This window comes from Bos mutus, chromosome X, assembly GCF_027580195.1.
Source record: "Bos mutus isolate GX-2022 chromosome X, NWIPB_WYAK_1.1, whole genome shotgun sequence".
Taxonomy (NCBI): Eukaryota; Metazoa; Chordata; class Mammalia; order Artiodactyla; family Bovidae; genus Bos; species Bos mutus.
Window position 1 is genome coordinate 117,843,005 of NC_091646.1, and position 23,558 is coordinate 117,866,562.

Sequence of the window (23,558 nt, forward strand, 5' to 3'; positions counted from 1 at the left end):
TGTTAAATTTAGTTACCTGTGCAATACAATACGGAGAAGGCAATGGCACCCCACTCCAGTACTTTGCCTGGAAAATCCCATGGATGGAGGAGCCTGGTAGGCTGCAGTGCATGGGGTCGCTAAGAGTCGGACACGGCTGAGCGACTTCACTTTTCACTTTCGTGCATTGGAAAAGGAAATGGCAACCCACTCCAGTGTTCTTGCCTGGAGAATCTCAGGGACGGGGGAGCCTGGTGGCTGTAGTCTATGGGGTCATAGAGTCGGACACGACTGAAGTGACTTAGCAGCTTAGCAGCAGCAATACAATAGAACTTTCTCATTTATCCATACTATATCTAACAGTTCACTTCTGCTAATCTCAAACTCCCATTCCTTCCCTCCCCTGCTCACTCCCCTTGGCAATCGCAAGCCTGTTCTTTATATCGGTGCGTCTGTTTTTGTAGATGTGTTGATTTGTATTGTATTTTAGTTTCCACATTTAAGTGATATCACGTTTTTGTCTTTCTCTTTCTGACTTCCTTCGCTTAGTATGGTGATCTCTGGGTCCATCCATGTTGCTGCAAATGGCACTGGTTTCTTTCTTGATGGCATCTTTTTGATGGCTTTGTTGATGCCTAATGCCAGTCTTTTTGATGCCATCTTTTTGGTGGCTTTGATGGCATTGCTTTTTAAAAATGGGATCTTTTTGATGGCTGCATAGTATTCTATTGTGTATGTGGCCCACACCTTCTTTGTCCATTCGTCTGTCACCAGGCATGTAGGTTGTTTCCATGTCTTGGCTAGTGCAGATGGTGCTGCTATGAACATAGTGGTGTATGTATCTTTTTGAAATGCAGTTTTATCTGGGCATATGCCTAGGAGTGGGATTGCTGGATGATACAGCAACTCTATTTTTACCTTTTGGAGGAACCTCCATACTGTTCTCTACAGTGGCTGCACCAGTTTACATTCCCATCTGTGTAAGATGGTTCTCTTTCCTCCACACCCTTTCCACCATTTCTTATTTACAGACTTTTTAATGATGGCCGTTCTGACTGGTATGACGTAATACCTCATTGTAGTTTTGATTTGCATTTCTTTAATAATTAGATACGTTAAGCATCTTTTCATGTGGTTTTGGCCATCTGTATGTCTTCTTCAGAGAAATGTCTGTTTAGGTCTTCTGCTCATTTTTTGATTGGGTTGTTTTTTGTTGTTGTTGAGTGGAACTGGCACTGTGAATCTTAGCTGAACTTGTCCAGCTGTGGAGCTATGACCCTCCAAGGTTTATTAGTACGTATCCGGAGACAGAAAGAATCAGTCCTCTGCCTGGAGGTAAAGGACAAGTCCAAATGATTGTTTCATAGGTTCCTTTCCAGTAAAGCCGACTAAGGGAAACTCAGTTCTGATTTCTTACTTTCCTTCACAGAAAGGGAATTTGCATTGTTCTGTTCATGGTGATATGTATAAAGCTTTCAAAATGCATGTTTCAAGAGCCACCTTAATGAATTTTGCCTTATTTATGTGTCACCTGTACTATAATTTACTTAATTTTTCTTTAGATGTACTCTTTTTTAACTTCAATGTATTTTAAAAAGTAAATATCGATCTTTATCATTGACTGAAAGTAGCATCACTGCCTATAAGTAGAAGAAAATGATGAAGTTTATATAAAACTATGTAAACTTTATAGGGAGTTCCCTGGTGGTCCAGTGGTTAAGAACCTGCTTTGCAGTACAGGGGATGCAGGTTCAATCCCTGGTCTGGGAACCAAGATCCCACATGCCAGGGAGCAATTAAACCCTCATGTTACAACTAGACCCGAGGCAGCCAAGACAAATAAATAAAATAAACATTTTTAAAAAGCTATGTAAACTTTATAAATAGGAAACTATTAGATTTTAAAAGTTTGATTTTTTGCCACCTTTTTTGTACATCAGTTGTACATAAAAACAATACTAAAGATAATTACTGGGCATTTGGTAATAGTCTATCTTTCTCTTTTTTAAAAAAGACTCCATATTGGCATGTAGTTTTCTAGGAGGCATCATGAGTTAGAAGAACATTTGAGTTTGGTTTGCACTCAAACTCTCCTATCATATTATATATCACATTATCATATCTTAAGTCAGTTGTATGATGCTGGGTAAGCTCCTCAGCTTTACTGAGTTTTCATTTGTCCCTCTATGAGAGAGGATAGTAAGTCCTTTCTCCCCTACCTACTTCACAGAATTGATGGAAAGATTAAGTGAAATACATATGCTTTGTAAATCCATGTGTACTTTAAAAAATAATTCGTTTATTCATTATGTTTATTCTTTTTGGCTGCACTGGCTCTTTGTTGCTGCGCACAGGTTTTCTCTAGTTGTGGCAAGTGGGGGCTACTCTAGTTGTGGTGTGTGGGCTTCTTGTTGCAGTGGCTTCTCTTGTTGCGGAGCACAGGCTCCAGAGCTCGCAGGCTTTGGTGGGCTTTGTGGTGCACGGGCTTAGTTGTCCTGTGGCATGTGGAATCTTCCCAGACCAGGGATTGAATCCATGTTCCCTTCATTGACAGGCAGACTCTTAACCACTGGCTCACCAGGGAAGTCCCCCAAATGTACTTTTAAGGCATTGTTAACAAGCTCCTTTTAAAAAGCCATAAGAAAAAAATGAATTATCACCCTTTTATTGTTGCCTGAATCTGAAACAATATCAAGAAACCCCATAACGTGCCCTGCAAAAATGTGAATTCACATGTAATGTAGTTGATGATTGCCTCCTATCTGGCCATATGGTATGTATATATTTAACTTTTTGACCAACTGCCAAACTGCTTTCCAATGCATTTGTACCATTTTACATTCCCATCAGCAGTGTATGAGAGTTCCATTTGCTCTATATCCTCCCCAACACTTGGTATGGTCAATAATTTTTGAAAATTTTAGCCATTCTAATGAGTAGGAAGTAATATCTCAGTATGACCTTAATTTATATTTCCCTAATTACTAATGGCAGAGAAGGCAATGGCACCCCACTCCAGTACTTTTGCCTAGAAAATCCCATGGATGGAGGAGCCTGGTGGGCTGCAGTCCATGGGGTCGCTGGAGTCGGACACGATTGAGCGACTTCACTTTCACTTTTCACTTTCATGCATTGGAGAAGGAAATGGCAACCCACTCCAGTGTTCTTGCCTAGAGAATCCCAGGGACGGGAAGCCTGGTGGGCTGCCGTCTCTGGGGTCACACAGAGTTGGACACGACTGATGCGACTTAGCAGCGGCAGCAGCAGCAGCAATGACTAATGGGGTTGAGGATCTTTTCATGTCCTTATTTGCTATCCTCTATTTGGCTGTTGAAATTTTTTTGCTCTTTTTAAAGAGTTGTTTATCTTAGTATTGAGTCTTGAGGGTTCTTTATATATTCCAGATACAAGTCTCAAATACATATTTTCCAAATATTTTCTCCCAGAGACTTGCCTTTTCATATTTGTAAAAATGTCTTTTGAAGAATAAAGATTTTAAATAAGGTTTAAAATATATATATTTGTTTTATAGTGTGTCCTTTTTGGTTCCTATTTAAGAATTGTTTTCCAAACTCAAAGCCACTATGATTTTTTTTTTTTTCTTCTAGAAGTTTTATTTATTTTTAAAAAATTGGAATATAATTGCTTTACAATGTTGTATTAGTTTCTGCTGTACAACAAAATGAATCAGCTATAGGTATACATATATCCCATATATATATATATATATATATATATATATATATATATATGGACTGCAGCACGCTAGGCTTCCCTGTCCATCACCAACTCCTGAAGGTTACCCAAACTCATGTCCATTGAATCGGTGATGCCATCCAACCATCTCATCCTCTGTCGTCCCCTTCTCCTCCTGCCTTCAATCTTTCCCAGCATCAGGGTCTTTTACAGCGAGTCAGGTGGCTCTTCACATCAGGTAGCCAAAATATTGGAGTTTCAGCTTCAGCATCTGTCCTTCCAACGAACACTCAGGACTGATCTCCTTTAGGATGGACTAGTTTGATCTCCTTGCAGTCCAAGGGACTCTCAAGAGTTTTCTCCAACACCACAGTTCAAAAGCATCAGTTCTTTGGCGCTCAGCGCTCTTCACAGTCTAACTCTCACATCCATACATGACTACTGGAAAAACCATAGCCTTGGCCTTTCAATATGCTGTCTAGGTTGGTCATAACATTTCTTCCAGGGAGCAAGCGTCTTTTAATTTCATGGCTGCAGTCACCATCTGCAATGATTTTGGAGCCCAGAAAAATAAAGTCAGCCACTGTTTCCACTTTTTCCCCATCTATTTTCCATGAAGTGATGGGACTGGATGCTATGATCTTAGTTTTCTGAATGTCGAGTTTTAAGCCAACTTTTTCACTCTGCTCTTTCACTTTCATCAAGAGGCTTTTTAGTTCTTCTTTGCTTTCTGCCATAAGGGTGGTGTCATCTGCATATCTGAGGTTATTGATATTTCTCCTGGAAATCTTGAGTCCAGCTTGACATTTCATCCAGCCTGGCATTTCACACAATGTACTCTGCATATAAGTTAAATAAGCAGGGTAACAGTATACAGCCTTGATGTACTCCTTTTCCTATTTGGAACCAGTCTGTTGTTCCATGTCCAGTTCTGACTGTTGCTGTTGCTGATTCACGTCAATGTATGGCAAAAACCACTACAATATTGTAAAGTAATTAGCCTCCAATTAAAATAAATAAATTTAAAAAATAACTGTTGCTTCCTGACCTGCATACAGATTTCTCAAGAGGCAGGTCAGGTGGTCTGGCATTCCCATCTCTTGAAGAATTTTCCACAGTTTGTTGTGATCCACACAGTCAAAGGCTTTGGTGTAGTCAATAAAGCAGCAGTAAGTAAATGTTTTTCTGGAACTGTCTTGCTTTTTCAATGATCCAGTGGATGTTAACATATGATATTTATTTTTCTCTTTCTAACTTCACTCTGTATGACAGAGACTGTAGGTTTATCCACATCAATACAAATGACCCAATTTTGTTCTTTTTTATGGCTGAATGATACTTCATTGTATATATGTACCACATCTTCTTTATCCATTCACCTGTCAATGGACATCTAGGTTACTTCCATGTCCTAGCTGTTGTAAATAGTGCTGCAGTGAACATTGGGGTACATGTATCTTTTTGGTTTTCTCAGGTCTTCTAGAAATTTTATAGTTTTAGCTTTGCATTTAGGTTTATGATCCATCTTGAGTTAATTTTTGTATATGGTGTGAGATATTTGTTAAGTACAGCCCTCTTTACTGTTCCCTTTACTTTAAGATGCTGAATAACTTACAGAAATTTGGAATGTAAGATCCAGGTAGTTAAAATAATCAAATTTTACCCACAGTAGTGTACATGGTCATTATTTGTATCCATGATCTTCAAGAAAATATTCAGCATCATTTTGGTGTTACATGTAGTTTGTCATATTTATTAATAAATTATTTGAAACATGGAACTTAATGATTTGTATACAGATTTGCATTTTGTCAGAACATCACATTTATCTGATATACCTTGCTGTGGTCATTTAGGGTAAATAGGAATTTACCTTAAGTACTTTTCAAAAAGCATAATAATCTGTAGGCAGGAAATCTATACTGCCATTGTATTCAGTTTGTATGATATTTAATGTATTACCACAGATCTAGTGGCTTAAAACAATGCATATATATTCATTATGTCATAATTTCCACGGATAAGGAGTCTGGGCCTGGCTTAGCTGAGTCCTCTATTCAGAGATTCACAAGACTGCATTCAAAGTGTCACTTGGCTTATTTCTCTTGATTCATGATAGATCTGTATTTGAGCTCACTCAGGTCGTTGGCAGAATTTATTTCCTTGTAACTCTAAGACCAGGGGTCTAGCTTCTTGCTGGTTGTCAGCCAGAGACCACCCTCAGCTCCTAGAGGCCACCTGCAATTCCTTGCCACATGGCCCTCTAAAGTATGGCAGCTTTCTTCTTCAAAGCCACCAAGGGAGAAAGATTGAGTCTGCTAGCAAAATGGAGTCTTACACACTGTAAAATAATTATGGGGGAGACATCTATCACCGGTGTCATATTTTCCTGGTTAGAAGCAAGGCATAGCTCCTACTCCCATTTCAAAGGGAGAGGATCGCACAGAGGCAAGAAGAGCATGAGGTGGGAGTCATTGGGAGCTACTTTAAGGTCTTTCCAGCATTGGTGTGGAGAGACTTTTTGATCACGGCCAAACCTGTAGCTTCACAGGTCGGTGGTTCCCAGCATAGACTCCTTGGAGAGTCCCTAGATGCCTAAAAGGATGTCCAGAAAAACCTCCAACCAAAGATTAAAGCAAATGTATATGCAAGTTAAGTTAAGCCACAGTCTATTAAAAATATTATGGAGAATTTCAAACATTCATGAAAATAGAACAATATAATGAACCTTCATGTGTCCATCACCCATACTTAACAACCACCATCCTGTGGCCAGTCTTGCCTCATAAATTCTCCCCTCTTGAATTATTTGCAACAAAATCCCAGGCTTCATATCATTTCATCCATAAATATTTCTGTATAATGTCTTAAAAATAAGAGCTCTGGTTTTTTAAGATATAACCACTATACCATTACCTCACCTAAAAAATTAACAGTAATTCTTTAATATAATCAAATATCTAGTGTTCCAATTTCCAATTGTCTTTTCTTTTTTTTTTCACCTGAAACTAAATATTTTATTATTTTATTTTATTTTTAACTTTACAATATTGTGTTGGTTTTGCCATATATCAACAATGAATCACCTGTGGTGGATTCATGTCTTTTCTTTTTTATTGGAGTCTAGTTACTTTACAATATTGTGTTAGTTTCTGCTGTATAGTGAAGTGAATCAGCTGTATTTTACATATATCCCTCCAGTTGTCTTATGTCATCATTTATTTATAGTTTGCTTGAACCCAAATCCAAATAATGTCTGTACATTACAATATGTTGAGATATTTTTAATATATCTTTTAATCTCTAAGATCCCCTCTTCATCTCTTTTCTTTCTTCTTTTTTTTTCTAAGTTTATTTGTTGAAGAGATCAGGGTTTGGGGGTTTTTTTTTGGTCCTGCAGAATTTCTTAGTCTGGCAATTGCTGACACACTACAATTCAAAAAAGTGAGCTTATTGCAAAATCAACTCCACAAATACTCTTCAAAGATCTACTAAATAGCCTAATTATATCATCATTCTTCACTTCACTTTTCTTTCCTCCCTTCTTGAATTTATTTATCTTGATCACCTCTGAATCAATAACAAAAACTTCTGCAAAACTGCCATCTGCTTTCCCTTGGGGTTTATATCTTAAAACAAATTTTCCTCAATTGAAATCAAATTGAATAAGAGCTTTGAAACCAAGGATCCCTCATTAGACAGTTTGTTATTTCAAAGTATTTTCTATTTACTGTGCCTTATTTAGAATACAGTATAATCCTGTGAAGGCAATTCTGTTTGCTCAAAATGGTGTATAATTGGGAATAATTGCAATTCCCTATCTGAAATAAAGTCTCTCAAGTTTTTTTATTAGAAAAATTTAATTTATTAGAAACATTGTACCATCTGAATGTATTAATGTAACGTTCCTTTCAATTTATGTTCTGAATTAATGAGGTTGTAGTATGTCAAAAAATAATCACAATTTTAAATCTCAGACTTGAGGATCATTCAACAGAAGTTTGCATTGATTTCTTTTTGAAAAATTTATAACATCAATATAATGTGTCTTTAAAAATTTAGTAGGAATCTTAGTCTCATAAAGCCAACCAACCAGCAATCCTTTCCCCATCTGCCCCACCTCTGATTCTTGTTCCCTGTAGATACCCAGCACGTGACAACCAACTTTCCAAGTTGTGGTTGACATCTCTAATCCACTGTCATTGCCTTCATTGTTTCCTATGTCCTTGGGGGATTATCCCTTTTTAATTCTTTCTCTGTAATTCTTGTGGTGTTTGAGAGGACGTGGAGATGAGAGTGTGTATGTTCAGTTGGCCATATTTAGCTTGTGAAAGTGAAGTCAAAGTTGCTCAGTTGTGTACAGCTCTTTGCAACATAGTCCATGGAATTCTCCAGGCCAGAATACTGGAGTGGGTAGCCTTTCCCTTCTCCAGGGAATCTTCCCAACCCAAGGATTGAACCCAGGTCCCCCACATTGCAAGCGGATTCTTTACCAGCTGAGCCACAAGGGAAGCCCTTAGTTGGCTATATTTTCACTTTCTAGTTTTTTTGAGAGTCCAGAATGGTGTAAACGTTGGCGCCCAGCCCCTCTACCTCCTGGTGTCTCCCTCTTATTGGAAGTGCTGGGTCTTTGGGCTGGCTCAGCAAAAGTGTCACTCTGCACTTCTGAGCACAGTCACCTGACTCCCAGGAAGCTGTGGTGAAGTGTGTCCCTCTTCCTGAAGACATGGCACTTCCCAGAGCACTATATTTCACACTGAGAGTCTCTGTCTCTCTTGACCTTTCTCCCTAGGGACAACTGTAGTATGGATCACATTCCTCTATCCCTGAGCACTACACGTGTAACTTTTACTCCCTGACTCTCCTCTCTTTGGAGCATGTGCCCCGCCCCCCACTGCCCCATATCTTAGGATGTCAAAGAGGATAGGGAGTGACCTTTGTGCAGTGGTAAATGTGTAACAACTGGCCCTGCAGAGGGAATTAAGCCCTGACTTGAACACTTGTCAATTTTTATGGTGTAACTACTTCTACCAAGGCTGAATTTCACTGTGTGATGGTGACTCGGAGGAGGTGCACAGCAGCGTCTTTGCCTTTGGGAATAGGACTTAGGGATCTTTGTTTGGGACTGCCAGAACTTGTTTGACCTTTCATTGAGCTCCCCAGTCACTCCTACCTTGATATTCCTGCTGGCTTGACTCTGCTAACCCTTTGGTTATGCCTGGTCTGTCTAAATCTGCCCACTCAGCCACCTGAGACTCTACTCTGGGTCGAGACAATTCCCCAGTGCTCTGCAGTTAAAAATGTGCATACTGGGTCAATCTTAATTTTGTTATGTTTTTACTCTGCTTTGATGTCCTGAAAAGAACTTCTTGGTAAAATTAATTTCATGCACTAATATGCAACTGATGGTATGTAGACATTGTGTTTTCTCCAGGTAAACCTTCTTACAGTGCTGTACTGACAGAAGGATCAGGTGACTGGGATTCCTTATTCTGCAGTTCTGTTGATGATGTTTTCTTTTTTCCACAGTTGACAGGCCCGTGAGAGTATATGCGGATGGAATATTTGACCTCTTCCACTCAGGTCATGCAAGGGCACTTATGCAAGCAAAAACACTGTTTCCCAACAGCTACCTGCTGGTAGGAGGTAAGAAGTGCATTTTCTTTGTCTAGAAAACTCTTATATAATGTTCTTCCTGAAAAGAAGCCCTTTCAGACTTCTATCATTAAAACCTCCCATTGTTAATGCTCCCAATTCAGCCTATATTGGGTTCCTTGTTTACTGCCTGAAATTTAACATGAGATTTTAAAAACACCATAGGAGAAATTATATCATGAGATTATAAACTGTTGATTCCTAGAGAAAGAGAGACTAATAATACCACCAAGTGTAACTGCTTCGTGTTTTCCATTAATACCTTTCTTTTTGTGTTTGAGGAATGTTCCAGTTCCTATTTCTGAAATTTCCTAGAGGGTTAAGAGAAAAGCAATATTATTCTGATTTCAAATCTTGGAGACTGGAGGAAACTCAGGATGATTAATGTTGAGCAAGGTCATTGTCTGTTCCTTTGGTGTGACCCACAGCACTTAGGACAGTGTTGTGCTAATGGTAGTGGCTTACAACAGTCCCGATTAATTGAATTTATACGCCATGTGTTAAAGAAATGGAGTTTTATATATGCAAGTAATCTTGGTTTACACTGAAGGAAGTGACTGAGTTCATAAGCTGTGGAGAGAGAAGGGTAATTAGACATAGGTTGAAATTTTCTTCTTCCAAAAGGCCTACCGATTTCCGTTTGTGTAAAAGGAAAAGTGGCTGATCTGGGAGACCTGGGTCTCTTCTCTGTAGCTTCTGGAAGCAGCATTTCCTTTTACCATGATCATTTTTTGTGGCATTACATGAACTAGATACCACCAACACTTACACCTCTCCTGTGAGGGAGCAAGGTGATAGTAAGAGACTACATATCTGTTTTTTACAGTATTTTGTTGTCTTTCACAAGTTTGAAACTACTTTTGAATACTTAGGAGGAATTGTTTGCAGATTTTGCTGAACATAGTGACCATATGGTTCCTGAATAGAATTCTTTCCAGAAGGAAGAGATGATAAGAGGCAATGGTTACTGAACAGATCATGCAGAGGGAACCCAAGGTGGGCAGAGGACCCATCTCTGTTCATTTCCTTTATTTTGAGTGGAAAACCATTCTTTATGTGAGCACTACCACCTGGAGTCTGGTCCTAAGCTTCTGGGTCCTGGGGAGACCTCTGCAATGGTTTGGCTTTGGTCATTTTGAAAAGTGGAAGTCACTCAATCGTGTCCATCTCTTTGCAGCCACATGGACTATACAGTCCATGGAATTCTCCAGGCCAGAATACTGGAGTGGGTAGCCTTTCCCTCCTCCAGGGGATCTTCCCAACCCAGGGATTGAACCCAGGTCTCCTGCATTGCAGGTGGATTCTTTACCAGCTGAGCCACCAGGGAAGCCCAAGAATACTGGAGTGGGTAGCCTATCCCTTCTGCAGCGGATCTTCCCGACCCAGGAATGGAACTGGGGTCTCCTGCATTGCAGGCAGATTCTTTACCAACTGAACTATGAGGGAAGCCCTTGGTCATTTTGGCAACCCGAATTTGGAAGTGGTTAGGTGTGGGTAACACTTAACAGGAACACTGCCCTGGCCCTGGATTAGCACATCAAAAGTAAGTTCAAAGGAAATAGACTTTCAGTGCATTCTTGTAAGCTGGAGAAAGCAGTAAATTAACAACAGCAGCTCTCTAGGTTACTCAGCAGCAGTGGTTTCACTGATTTGCTGAATGATTCCTTCACTTAACAACTATTTCTTGAGCTCCTACTGTGAGCCAGGCATTCTTCTGTACACTGAGGATGCAGCCACCATCAAAACAGACTGTGTCCTCAGAGAACTTAGAGTCTGAAGGGGAGGCAGACACTGACCAGTAACAATCTGGAGGAGAGGTACTATGAAGAAATGTTACATAGGGTTAAGGGGAAAGGTGACTGGCCGCGCAAGCAGGGGTGTTTCAGGTGTGGAGGTCAGGTGAGGACCCTTTGAAGCACTGACAATTGTGCAGAGAATTAAACGAAGGTAAGGGCACACAGAAGCCAGAGCACAGAACCTTCCTTGTGCAGTGATCTTCCCACCAGCCCAGATAAGAATGTTGGGACAAGAGGGGGAAATGTGGTGGCTACAACTAGGTGTGTTGTTTTATTGACTTGTTGTCTCTTAAGGAGGCTTTTCATAAAAGCACAGGTGATGTAGAACTGAGAGAGGTGAATATGGACAGGAGTTCAGAGCCAAGAATTAAAGCAGAAGGGAAGGAGAATAACTGCAGAAGGAGCCACACAGTCGTTGCCTAGCTCTCAAAAGCTAGAGCTGGTACTGCTCCCTGGTGAAGAACCAGCTCTGGCTGCTCTGAGTTCTGTTTCAGAGGGTTGTTGCCTAAGCAGCATCAAGTAATGCAGTGACCAGTGTCCTCTCTAGCCGATTTATTGGGTTGGCTAAAAAGTTCGTTTGGGTTTTAAGAAAGGTAGATACCTCCTCAATGGCTATTACATGGATTCTCTGTGGAAGCCAAGGGAATGTTAAACTACAAAGACAACCGTGGAGACCATATCTTTTGGTAGATGATAGGGACTAGAGTGGGAGAAGGCAATGGCACCCCACTCCAGTACTGTTGCCCAGAAAATCCCATGGATGGAGGAGCCTGGTAGGCTGCAATCCATGGGGTCGCTAAGAGTCGGACACGACTGAGCGACTTCACTTTCACTTTCCACTTTCATGCATTGGAAAAGGAAATGGCAACCCACTCCAGTGTTCTTGCCTGGAGAATCCCAGGGACGGGGGAGCCTGGTAGGCTGCAGTCCATGGGGTCGCACAGAGTCAGACACGACTGAAGTGACTTGGCAGCAGGGACTAGAGTATGGATGGGAAATGAAACAATAAAACATGAAGCTGTAAAAATGTGTGTAGACTTCTGGCGACAGTGACAGAGTAAGAGTGAAAACCTCGAAGCAATGTAAACAATAATAAATAATTTCAATATGTTATTTTCTCCAATGATTTATTATTATCCTGTTTAAAATAACTGGAAATATCATGAAGTATTTTGCAACCAATCTCCTACTAAAATTCAGTGTAAGCTTGTATTTCATATGTCTCCACTAATTTAATTGTGTTTGATTCCTAGTCTGTTAAACAATCTCCAACCTCCTGTATGTAGGCAGGGTTCTTCAGGGGTGGTATTGGAGCTCAAATGCTGAATGGCATGGCTGTGGCAAATGCATTTTGGGGAATTGTTCATAAGAAAAAGAAGTCTTCCTTCTATGTATATAGTAGTTGCCTTCCTCTAAAATTCAGCATTTTTTTAAAAAAATTATTTATTTATTTGTTTTTGGCTGCACTGGGTCTTAGTTTCATCTATCAGGCTTCTCTCTAGTTGAGGCACAGGCTCAGTAGTTCCAGTACACGGGCTTAGTTGCCCCGGGGCACATGGGATGTTAGTTTCCCAGCCAGGGATCAAATTCATGCCCCTTGTGCTGACGGGTGGATTCTTAACCAGTGGACCACCAGGAAAGTTCCTAAAATTCAGCATTTATCACAGCTGTTTAGTAATACTCTGCAATTATTGTAAAACAAAGTTAGGGCCTAGATTCAAATAATTAAAAATAATTGTACAGAGACATTCAGAAATCTTACAGGATACTGGAAAATTCTCATGTGGGGCTGTTCCACATTTAGGAAGATGTTTAGCATTGTCAGCACAGTGCCCACTAAATGCCAGTCACTGCTTCCAATTATAGTGACAACTAAAGATGTCCTACAAATTTCCAAAAATGCATCCTAGGGGATGATGAAGCCTTTGTTGAAAACCATTGTCTTAGACTAAGAGTCTTCACTCTTCGTTCCCCACAATGCCAAAAAGAATTTTGAAAAACTATAACCATCTTTTGGTTTTTCCAATAGTCATGTATGGATGTGAGAGTTGGACCATAAAGAAAGCTGAACACTGAAGAACTGATGCTTTTGAACTGTGATGTTGGGGAAGACTCTTGAGAGTCCCTTGGACTGCAAGGAGATCAAACCAGTCCATCCTAAAGGAAATCAATCCTGAATATTCATTGGAAGGATTGATGCTGAAGCTGAAGCTCCAAAACTTTGGCCACCTGATGTGTAGAACTGACTCATTTGAAAAGACCCTGATGCTGGGAAAGATTGAAGGCAGGAGGAGAAGGGGACGACAGAGGATGAGATGGTTGGATGGCAACACAGACTCCACGGACATGAGTTTGAGCAAACTCTGGGAGTCAGTGATGGACGGGGAAGCCTGGCATGCTGCAGTCCATGGGATCTCAAAGAGTCAGACACGACTGAGCAACTGAATTGAACTGATACGCCTTCTTAAAAATTTTTAAATTGACATCTAAAATTTTCCATCCTAAGTTTAAATAGTTATAAAATGTGTAATTTAAGGAATATTGTAAATATTAACATTTTCAAAAATTAGCAAAATTTAAGGAAAATTTTTTGTTCACAGCAAAATTGGCAGAAAGTAAAAAGATTCACACACACTGCCTCCTCATTATCAACATCCTGCAGCAGTGTAGTACATTTTTTATAGTCTGTGAAGCTACATTGACACATTATTATCAGCCAAAGCCCATAGTTTAATACATTAGAGTTGACTCTTGGTATTTTAAATTCTCTTGTTGTTGTTCAGTTGCTAAGTGGTGTCCAACTCTTTTCAACCCCATGGACTGCAGCACGCCAGCCTTCTCTGTCTTCCACTGTCTGCTGGAGTGTGCTCAAATTCATGTCCTTTGAGCTGATGATGTTATCTAACCACCTCATCCTCTGCCACCCCCTTCTCCTCCTGCTTTCAATCTTGCCCAGCATCAGGGCCTTTTCCAATGAGTCAGCTCTTCGCATTGGGTGGCCAAAGTATTGGAGCTTCAGCTTCAGCATCAGTCCTTCCAATGAATATTGAGGACTGATTTCCTTTAGAATTAACTGGTTGGATCTCCTTGCAGTCCAAGGGACTCTCAAGAGGGTCTTGGGACTCTCAAGGGACTCTTCAGCACCACAATTCAAAAGCATCAATTCTTTGGCGCTCAGCTTTCTTTACAGTCCAACTCTCATATCCATATATGACACCTGGAAACACCATAGCTTTGACTGTATGAACCTTTGTTGACAAAGTGATGTCTCTGCTTTTTAGAATGCTGTCTAGATTTGTCATAGCTTTCCTTAAAAGGAGCAAGTGTCTTTTAATTTCATGGCTGCAGTCACTGTCCATGGTGATTTTGGAGCCCAAGAAAGTAAAATGTCACTGCTTCCACTTTTTTTTTTTTTAATTTGCCATGAAATGATCTAACTGGATTCCATGATCTTAGTTTTTGAATGCTGAGTTTTAAGCCAGTTTTTTCATTCTCTTCTTTCACCCTCATCAAGAGGCTCTTTAGTTCCTCCTCATTTCTGCCATTAGTGTTATCATCTGCATATCTGAGGTTGTTGATATTTTCCCGAGCAATCTTGATTTCAGCTTGTGATTCATTCATGCCAGCCCTGCATTTGGGATGATGAACTCTGCCTAGAAGTTAATTAAGCAGGGTGACAATATACAGCCTTTTTGAACAACTTTCCCAATTTTGAACCAGTCAGTTGTTCCATGTAAGGATATGTTGCTTCTTGACCCGAATACAGGTTTCTCAGGAGACATGTAAGGTGGTCTAGTATTCCCATCTCTTTAAGAATTTTCCACAGTTGGTTATGATCCACACAGTCAAAGGTTGTAGCATAGTCAATGAAACAGAAGTAGATGTTTTTCTGGAATTTCCTTGCTTTCTCTGTGATCCAACCAATGTTGGCATTTTGATCTCTGGTTCCTCTGCCTTTTCAAAATCCAGCTTGTACATCTGGAAGTTCTCAGTTCACATACTGCTAAAGCCTAGCTTGAAACATTTCGAGCAAAACCTTACTAGCATGGGAAATGAGCACAATTGTCCAGTAGTTTGAACATTCTTTGGCACTGTCCTTCATTGGGATTGAAATGAAAATTGACCTTTTTCAGTCCTGTGCCCACTGCTGAGTTTTTCAAATTTGCTGGCATACTGACTGCAGCACTTTAATAGTATCATCTTTTAGGATTAGAAATAGCTCAGCTGGAATTCTGTCACCTCCACTAGCTTTGTTAATAGTAATGTTTTCTAAGGCCCACTTGTCTTCACGCTCCAGAATGTCTGGCTCTAGGTGAGTGAGCACACCATTGGGTTATCTGGTCATTAAGACTTTTTTGGTACAGTTCTTCTGTGTATTCTTGCCACCTCTTCTTAATCTCTTCTGCTTCTGTTAGGTCCTTACTGTTTCTTTCCTTTATCATGCCCATCCCTGCATGTAACATTCCCTTGATATCCCCAATTTCCTTGAAGAGATCTCTAGTCTTTCCCATTCTTTGTTTTTCTCTACTACTTTGCATTGTTCACTTAAGAAGGCCTTCTTATCTCTCCTTGGTACTCTGGAACTCTGCATTCAGTTGGGTATATCTTTCCCTTTCTCCCTTGCTTTTCATTTCTCTTCTTTCCTCAGCTATTTGTAAAGCCTCCTCTGACAACCACTTTGCCTTCTTGCATTTCTTTTTCTTTGAGATGATTAAGGTCACTTCTTCCTGTACAATGTTATGAACTTCTATCTATAGTTCTTCAGGCACTCTGTCTACCAGATCTAATCTCTTGAATCCATGTATCACCTCCACTGTATAATCATAAGGGATTTGATTTAGGTCATTATCAGAATGACCTCGTGGTTTTCCCTGCTTTCATCAACTAAAGTACAAGCTAGGAGTCAGCCAATCAGGGCAGTGTACAGGCTTGGAGTAAGGCAATCAGGGCAAAGTACTAGCTAGCGGTCAGCCAATCAGAGCAAATACAGGCCTAGAGTCAGCCATTCAGGGAGTAGTAGAGGCTAGGAGTCAGCCATTCAGAGCAAAGTGCATGCTAGGAGTCAGCCAAAATCAGGGCAAAATACAGCCTGTTGTTGTTTTTCATTGGCTAAGTCATGTCTGACTTTTAGCAACCCCATGGACTGCCGCAGGCCTGGCTTCCCTATCCTCCACTCTCTTCCAGAGTTTGCTCATACTTGTGTCCCTTTTGTGGGTGATGCTATCTAACCATCTCATCTTCTGCTGCCCAGTTCTTCTTTTGCCTTCAGTCTTGCCCAGCATAAGGACCTTTTCCAGTGAGTCAGCTCTTTACATCAGGTGGCTAAAGTATTAGAGCTTCAGCATCAGTCCTTCCAATGCGTATTTAGGGTTGATTTCCTTTAGGATTGACTGGCTTGATCTCCTTGAAGTCCAAGGGACACTCAAGAGTCTTCTTCAATACCACAGTTCAAAAGCATCAATTCTTCAGCACTCAGCTTTCTTTATAGTCCAACTCTCATATGTATAAGTGACTACTGGAAAAACCATAGCTTTGACTAGACAGACCTTTGTTGGCAAAGTAATGTCTCTGTTTTTTAATATGCTGTCCAGGTTGGTCATAACTTTCCTTCCAAGGAGCAAGTGTCTTTTAATTTCATGGCTGCAGTCACCATCTGCAGTGATTTTGGAGCCTTTTCCAGAGTGTCATATAATTGAAATCATAGAGTCTGTATCTTTTTCATATAGACTTTTTTCACTTAGTAATATGCACTTAATGTTCCTCCATGGCGTGTTGGCTCATTTCTTTTTAGCACTGGGTAATATACCATTGTCTGGATGTACCACAGTTTGTTTATCCATTCACCTAGTGAAGGACATCTTGGCTGCATCCAGGTTTTGGCAATTATAAACAAAGCTGCTATAAACATCTACAAGTAGGTTTTTTCAGTTCATTTTGGCAAATACCTAGTAGTGTGATTGCTAGATCATATGTTAAGTGTATGTTTAGCTTTGTTACAAAGTGCCAAACAGTCTTCCAAGGTAACTGTACAATTTCACATTCACATCAGCAATGAATGAGAATTTCTGTTACTCCAGTTCCTCACCAGGATTTGGTATCGTCAGTATTTTGTACTTTGGCCATTTTAATCTGTGCATAGTGATAGCTCATTGTTTTATTTTGCAGTTTCCTGATGATATGTGATGTTGAACATCTTTTCATATGCTTGCTTAACACCTGCATATCTTCTTTGTCAAGGTGTCTATTCTGATCTTTTTTGCTGTTTTTAATCCAGTTGTTCATTGTCTTATTGTTGAGTTTTAAGAGTTCTTTGTATACTTTCAATAATAGTCCTTTATCAGTTGTATCTTTTTCAAATATTTTCTCCCAGTCTTTGGTTTGTCTTATTTCATTGATATAGGTTTTTGCAGAGCAGAAATATTCAATTTTAATGAAGTCCAGTTTATCAGTTGCCTTTGATTTGTGCCTTGAGTGTTGTATATAAGAAGTCACTGCCACACCTAGGGTCATCTGGGTTTTCTCATATGTTACCTTCTACAAGTTTTATACTTTTGTGTTCTGGTTTTTTATTTATGATCCATTTTCATCCAGTTTTTATGAACAGTATAAGATCTGTATTTAGATTCCTTTTTTTGCTTGTCTTACTGCACTAGCTAGGACTTTCGATACAATGTTGAAAAGCCATGGTGAGAGGGGACATCCTTGCCTTATTCCTGATCTTAGTGGAAAAAGTTAGATTTTCTCACCATTTGAGTTTGATGTTAGCTGTAGGGTTTTTGTAGATAGTCTTTATCAAGTTGCGGAAGTCCCCCTCTATTTTTAGTTTACTAAGAGATTTTTTTTGGTATCATGAACGGGTATTGGATTTTATCAAATGCTATTTCTACATCTGTTGATATCATCATGTGATTTTTCTTTTGCCTATTGATGTGATACATTACATTATTTTTTGTATTTTTAAAATTGAAGTACAGTATTATATGTTACAGGAGTGCAATATAGCGATTCATAATTTTTAAAGGTTATACTCTATTTATACTTATAAAATATTGGCTATATTCCCTGTATTGTAAATATATCCTCATAGCTTACTTATTTTATAAATAATAGTTTGTATTTCTTAATTCCTTTCCCCTTTCTTGTCCCTCCCTCCTTCCTTCTCTCCACTGGTAACTACTGGTTTGTTTTCCATATCTGTGAGTCTGTTTACCTTGGATAAATCCCACTTGGTTGTGGTATATGATTCTTTTTATGTCTTGTTGGATTTTAATTGTTAATATTTTGTTAAAGAGTTTTTTATCTGTGTTAATGAGAGGTAGCAGTCTCTAGTTTTCCTTTCTTATAAGGTATTTGGTTTTAATATTAGGGTAATGCTGATGTCATTGAATGGATTAGGAGGGCTTCCTTCTGTTTCTAACTTCTCGAAGAGATTTAGAGAACTGTTACTGTTTCTCCTTTACTGTTTGGTAGAATTTACCAGTGAACCTATCTGGGCTTAGCGCTTTCTCTTTTGGAAGGTTGTTACATACTGATTGAATTTCTTTAATAGAAGCCTATTCAGATTGTCTCTTTCTTCCAATGTTAATTTTGGCAGCTTGTGTCTTTTAAGGAATTGGTTACTTTCACCTATGTTACCATGTTTGTAGGCATAGAATTGCTCAAAATATTCCTTTGTTATCCTTTTAATGTCCATGAGATCTGTAATAATGTCCTCTTTTTCATTTCTGATATTGGTCATTTGTATCTTTTCCTCTCTTTTTCTTTGTTAGCTTGGCTAGAGCATTATCAATCTTACTGATCTTTTCAAAGAACTAGCTTTTGTGATCTTTCTCTATTCATTCCTGTTTTCAACTTCATTGATTTCTGCTGATTTTTATTATTTATTTTCCTTTGCTTACTTTGAGTTGAATTTGCTCTTCTTTTTTCTAGTTTCCTAAGATAGAAGCTTAGATTATTGATTTTCAGTCTTTATTCTTTTCTGATATATATATATATATATATATATATATATAAAATCAATGTTATAAATCTCCTTCTTAAATGCTTTTCACTGCATCCCACGAATTTTGGTAAGTTGTGTTTCCATTTTCAGTTAATTCAAAGTAGCAGAAAATATTTCTTGATTTATTCTTTGACCCGTGTATTATTTAGAAGTATGCTGTTTAATCTCTAATTATTTTTGGATTTTCCACTATTTTTCTGTTGTTGATTCCTAGTTTAAATCCACTGCAATCTGAGACCAGACTTTGTATGATTTCTCTTCTTTTAAATTGCCCAGAATGTGGTCTATCTTGGTAAATGCTCCATGTGAGCTTGAGAATGATGTATATTCAGCTGTGGTTGAATTAAGTAGTCTGTAGATGTCAGTTATATTAAGTTGATTCATGGTGCTGTTGTTTGCATGCATCAGTTCAGTCGCTCAGTCGTGTCCGACTCTTTGCGACCCCATGAATCACAGCACGCCAGGCCTCCCTGTCCATCACCAACTCCCGGAGTTCACTGAGACTCACGTCCATCGAGTCAGTGATGCCATCCAGCCATCTCATCCTCTGTCGTCCCCTTCTCCTCCTGCCCCCAATCCCTCCCAGCATCAGAGTCTTTTCCAATGAGTCAACTCTTCGCATGAGGTGGCCAAAGTACTGGAGTTTCAGCTTTGGCATCATTCCTTCCAAAGAACACCCAGGACTGATCTCCTTCAGAATGGACTGGTTGGATCTCCTTGCAGTCCAAGGGACTCTCAAGAGTCTTCTCCAACACCACAGTTCAAAAGCATCAATTCTTCGGCATTCAGCTTTCTTCACAGTCCAATTCTCACATCCATACATGACCACTGGAAAAACCATAGCCTTAACTAGACGGACATTTGTTGGCAAAGTAATGTCTCTGCTTTTCAATATGCTATCTAGGTTGGTCATAACTTTCCTTCCAAGGAGTAAGCGTCTTTTAATTTCATGGCTGCAATCACCATCTGCAGTGATTTTGGAGCCCCCAAAAATAAAGTCTGACACTGTTTCCACTGTTTCCCCATCTATTTCTCATGAAGTGATGGGACCAGGTGCCATGATCTTCATTTTCTGAATGTTGAGCTTTAAGCCAACTTTTTCACTCTCCACTTTCACTTTCATCAAGAGGCTTTTTAGTTCCTCTTCACTTTCTGCCATAAGGGTGGTGTCATCTGCATAGTTGAGGTTATTGATATTTCTTCTGGCAATCTGGATTCCAGCTTGTGCTTCTTCTAGCCCAGCGTTTCTCATGATGTCCTCTGCATAGAAGTTAAATAAGCAGGGTGACAATATACAGCCTTGACGTACTCCTTTTCCTATTTGGAACCAGTCTGTTGTTCCATGTCCAGTTCTAACTGTTGCTTCCTGATCTGCATATAGGTTTCTCAAGAGGCAGGTCAGGTGGTCTGGTATTTCCATCTCTTTCAGAATTTTCCACGGTTTATTGTGATCCACACAGTCAAAGGCTTTGGTGTAGTCAATAAAGCAGAAATAGATGTTTTTCTGGAACTCTCTTGCTTTTTTGATGATCCAGCGGATGTTGGCAATTTGATCTCTAGTTCCTCTGCCTTTTCTAAAACCAGCTTGAACATCTGGAACCGCTTTTACTGCATCATATAAGTTTTGGATTATTGTGCTTTTTTTTCATTTGGCTCTAAGTATTTTTTTTTTGATTTCCTCTTTATTTCTTCAGTGATCCATTGATTGTTTAGTAGCATATTGTTAGGCTACACATTTGTGTTATTTAATTTTTTTATTGTAGTGGATTTCTAATTTCATGGTGTTGTCATTGGAAAAGGTGCTTGATATCATTTCGATTTTCCTAATTTTACTAAGGTTCACTTTGTGATCCCAGCATGTGGTCAGTCCTGGAGAATGTTCCATGTGCACTTGAGAAGGATGTATATGCTTCTGCTTTTCAGTGGAATGCTCTATAAATATCAATTAACTGTATCTGTTCTAATTTGTCATTTTAGACCCTTTGTTTCCTTGTTGATTTTCTGTCTGGATGATCTGTCCATTGATGAAAGTGAAGTGTTAAAATCTCCCACAATTATTGTGTTACTATCAATTTTTCTCTTTATAATTGTTAGTATTTGCCTTGTATATTGAAGTACTCCTATGTTGAGTGCCTATATATTTATAATTTTTATATCTTCTTTTTGGATCAATCCTTTGATGAATATCTAGTGTCTTTCTTTGTCTCTTGTAACAGTCTTTAGTTTATTTTGTTTGATATGAGTATTGCTACTCCAGCTTTATTTTTATTTCCATTTTTGTGGATTACCTTTTTCCTATCCCCTCACTTTCAGTCAGTATATGTCTCTTGATCTGAAGTGGATCTGTTGTAGACAGATATATAAGTCTTGGTTTTTTATCCATTCAGCCAGTCTGTCTTTTGGTTGGAGCATTTAATCCATTTACATTTAAGATACTGGCCTTCCCAAGTGGTGGTGGTGGTTTAGTCACTAAGTCATGTCCGACTCTTGGGACCCCATGGACTATAGCCTGCCAGGCTCCTTGGTCCATGGGATTCTCCAGGAAAGAATACTGGAGTGGGTTGCTATTTCCTTCTCCAGGGGATCTTCCTGACCCAGGAATCAAACCTTGGTCTCCTGCATTGCAAACAGATTCTTTACCGACTGAGCTATGAGGGAAGCCCAAGTGGCACTAGTGGTAAAGAACCTGCCTGCCAATGCAGGAAACCTAAGAGATGCAGGTTCGATCCTTGGGTTGGGAAAATCCTCTGGAGGAGGGCATGGCAACCCACTCCATTGTTCTTGCCTGGAGAATCCACATGGACAGAGGAGCTTGGTGGGCTCAGTCCATAGGGTCACAAAGAGTTGTACACAACTCAAGCAACTTAGCATGCAACCACGTGCATGTTCTTACTGCCATTTTGTTAATTACTTTGGATTTGTTTTTGTAGGTCTTTTTTCTTCCCTTCCTCTTTTGTTCCCTTCTCTTGTGATTTGATGACTAACTTAAGTGTTGTGTTTGGATTCCTTTTTCTTCTTTGTGTGTGTATCTATTGTTGATTTTCAGTTTGCAGTTGCCATGAGGTTTTGATATAGCAGTCTATGTATAAACAAATTATTTTAAGTTGCTGGTCTTTTAGTTTCAAATGCATTTCCAATATCCTGCATTTGTGCTCTCCTAGTCTCACAACTAGGGCTTCCCTGGTGGCTCAGACAGTAAAGAATCTGCCTGCAATGCAGGAGACCTGAGTTCAATTCCTGGAGAAGGGAATGACTACCCACTCCAGTATTCTTGCCTGAAGAACTCCACAGATGGAGGAGCCTGGTGGGCTACAGTCCATGGGGTCACAAAAAGTCGGACACCACTGAGTGACTAACATTTTCACTTTTCACTTCTCACATTTGCTGCATTTTTTTAAAAAAATGTATTTTTGTATGCTGCTGTGCATGGGCTTTCTCTAGTTGCAGCAAGTGGTGGCAACTCTCTAGTTGTGCCCAGGCTTCTCACTGCGGTGGCTTCTCTTTTTGCAGAGCATAGACTCTAGGGCATGTGCTCAGTAACTGGCCCACGGGTTTACTTGCCCCATGGTAAAGTGGAATCTTCCTGGTCCAGGGGTCAAACCCATGTCCCCTTTACTGACAGGAGGATTCCTAACCACTGGACCACCAGGGAAATCCCACAATTGCTGGTTTTGATAGCATATTTGTGTGAGCGTGATTTGTTTTCTTTAATGTATATTTATCTGGTGAGCTTTTCCATTTATAATTTTCTTGCTTCTAGTTGTGGCCTTTTCTTTTCTGCTTAGAGAAGTTCCTTTTGTGTTTGTTTGTTTATTTCCCTTTTTATTTCTTTTTTGCTGTGCGGGGTCTTCATTGCTGTGTGGGCTTTTCTCTAGTTGCAGCAAGTCCATTTATAATTTTCTTGCTTCTAGTTGTGGCCTTTTCTTTTCTGCTTAGAGAAGTTCCTTTCGTGTTTGTTTGTTTATTTCCCTTTTTATTTACTTTTTGCTGTGCGGGGTCTTCATTGCTGTGTGGGCTTTTCTCTAGTTGCAGCAAGTGGGGGCTACTCTCTAGTTGTATTGCATGGGCTTCTCATTGTGGTGGCTTCTCTTGTTGGGGAGCATGGACTGTAGGGCACGCGACTGTAGAGCCAGTAGTTGCTGCATGTGGGCTCAGTAGCTGTGGCTCCTGGGCTCTAGAGCACAGGCTCAGTAATTGTGACACATGGGCTTAGTTGTTCCACGGCATGTGGGATCTTCCCAGATCAGGGCTCAAACCCATGTCCCCTGCACTGGCAGGTGGATTCTTTACCCCTGAGCCACGAGGGAAGCCTATCCTTAAGCATTTTTTTTTTTTTTTTGCAAAGCTGGTCTGATGGTGCTGAATTAGCTTTTGCTTGCCTGTAAAGCTTTTCGATTTACTTATTTTTGGCTGCACTGGATCTTTGTTGC

General features: G+C 39.7%; 1 protein-coding gene across 3 annotated transcripts in view; it reads left to right on the forward strand.

The window, feature by feature from the left end:
* PCYT1B (phosphate cytidylyltransferase 1B, choline) overlaps positions 1-23,558 on the forward strand; it is a 147,786-nt gene that overhangs the window by 69,243 nt on the left and 54,985 nt on the right. For all 3 annotated transcript variants that reach the window (XM_070366008.1, XM_005890191.2, XM_070366009.1), the window contains exon 3: positions 9,205-9,321. In XM_070366008.1, the coding sequence (XP_070222109.1) occupies positions 9,205-9,321 (117 nt within the window). The remainder of the gene's footprint in view (positions 1-9,204; positions 9,322-23,558) is intronic.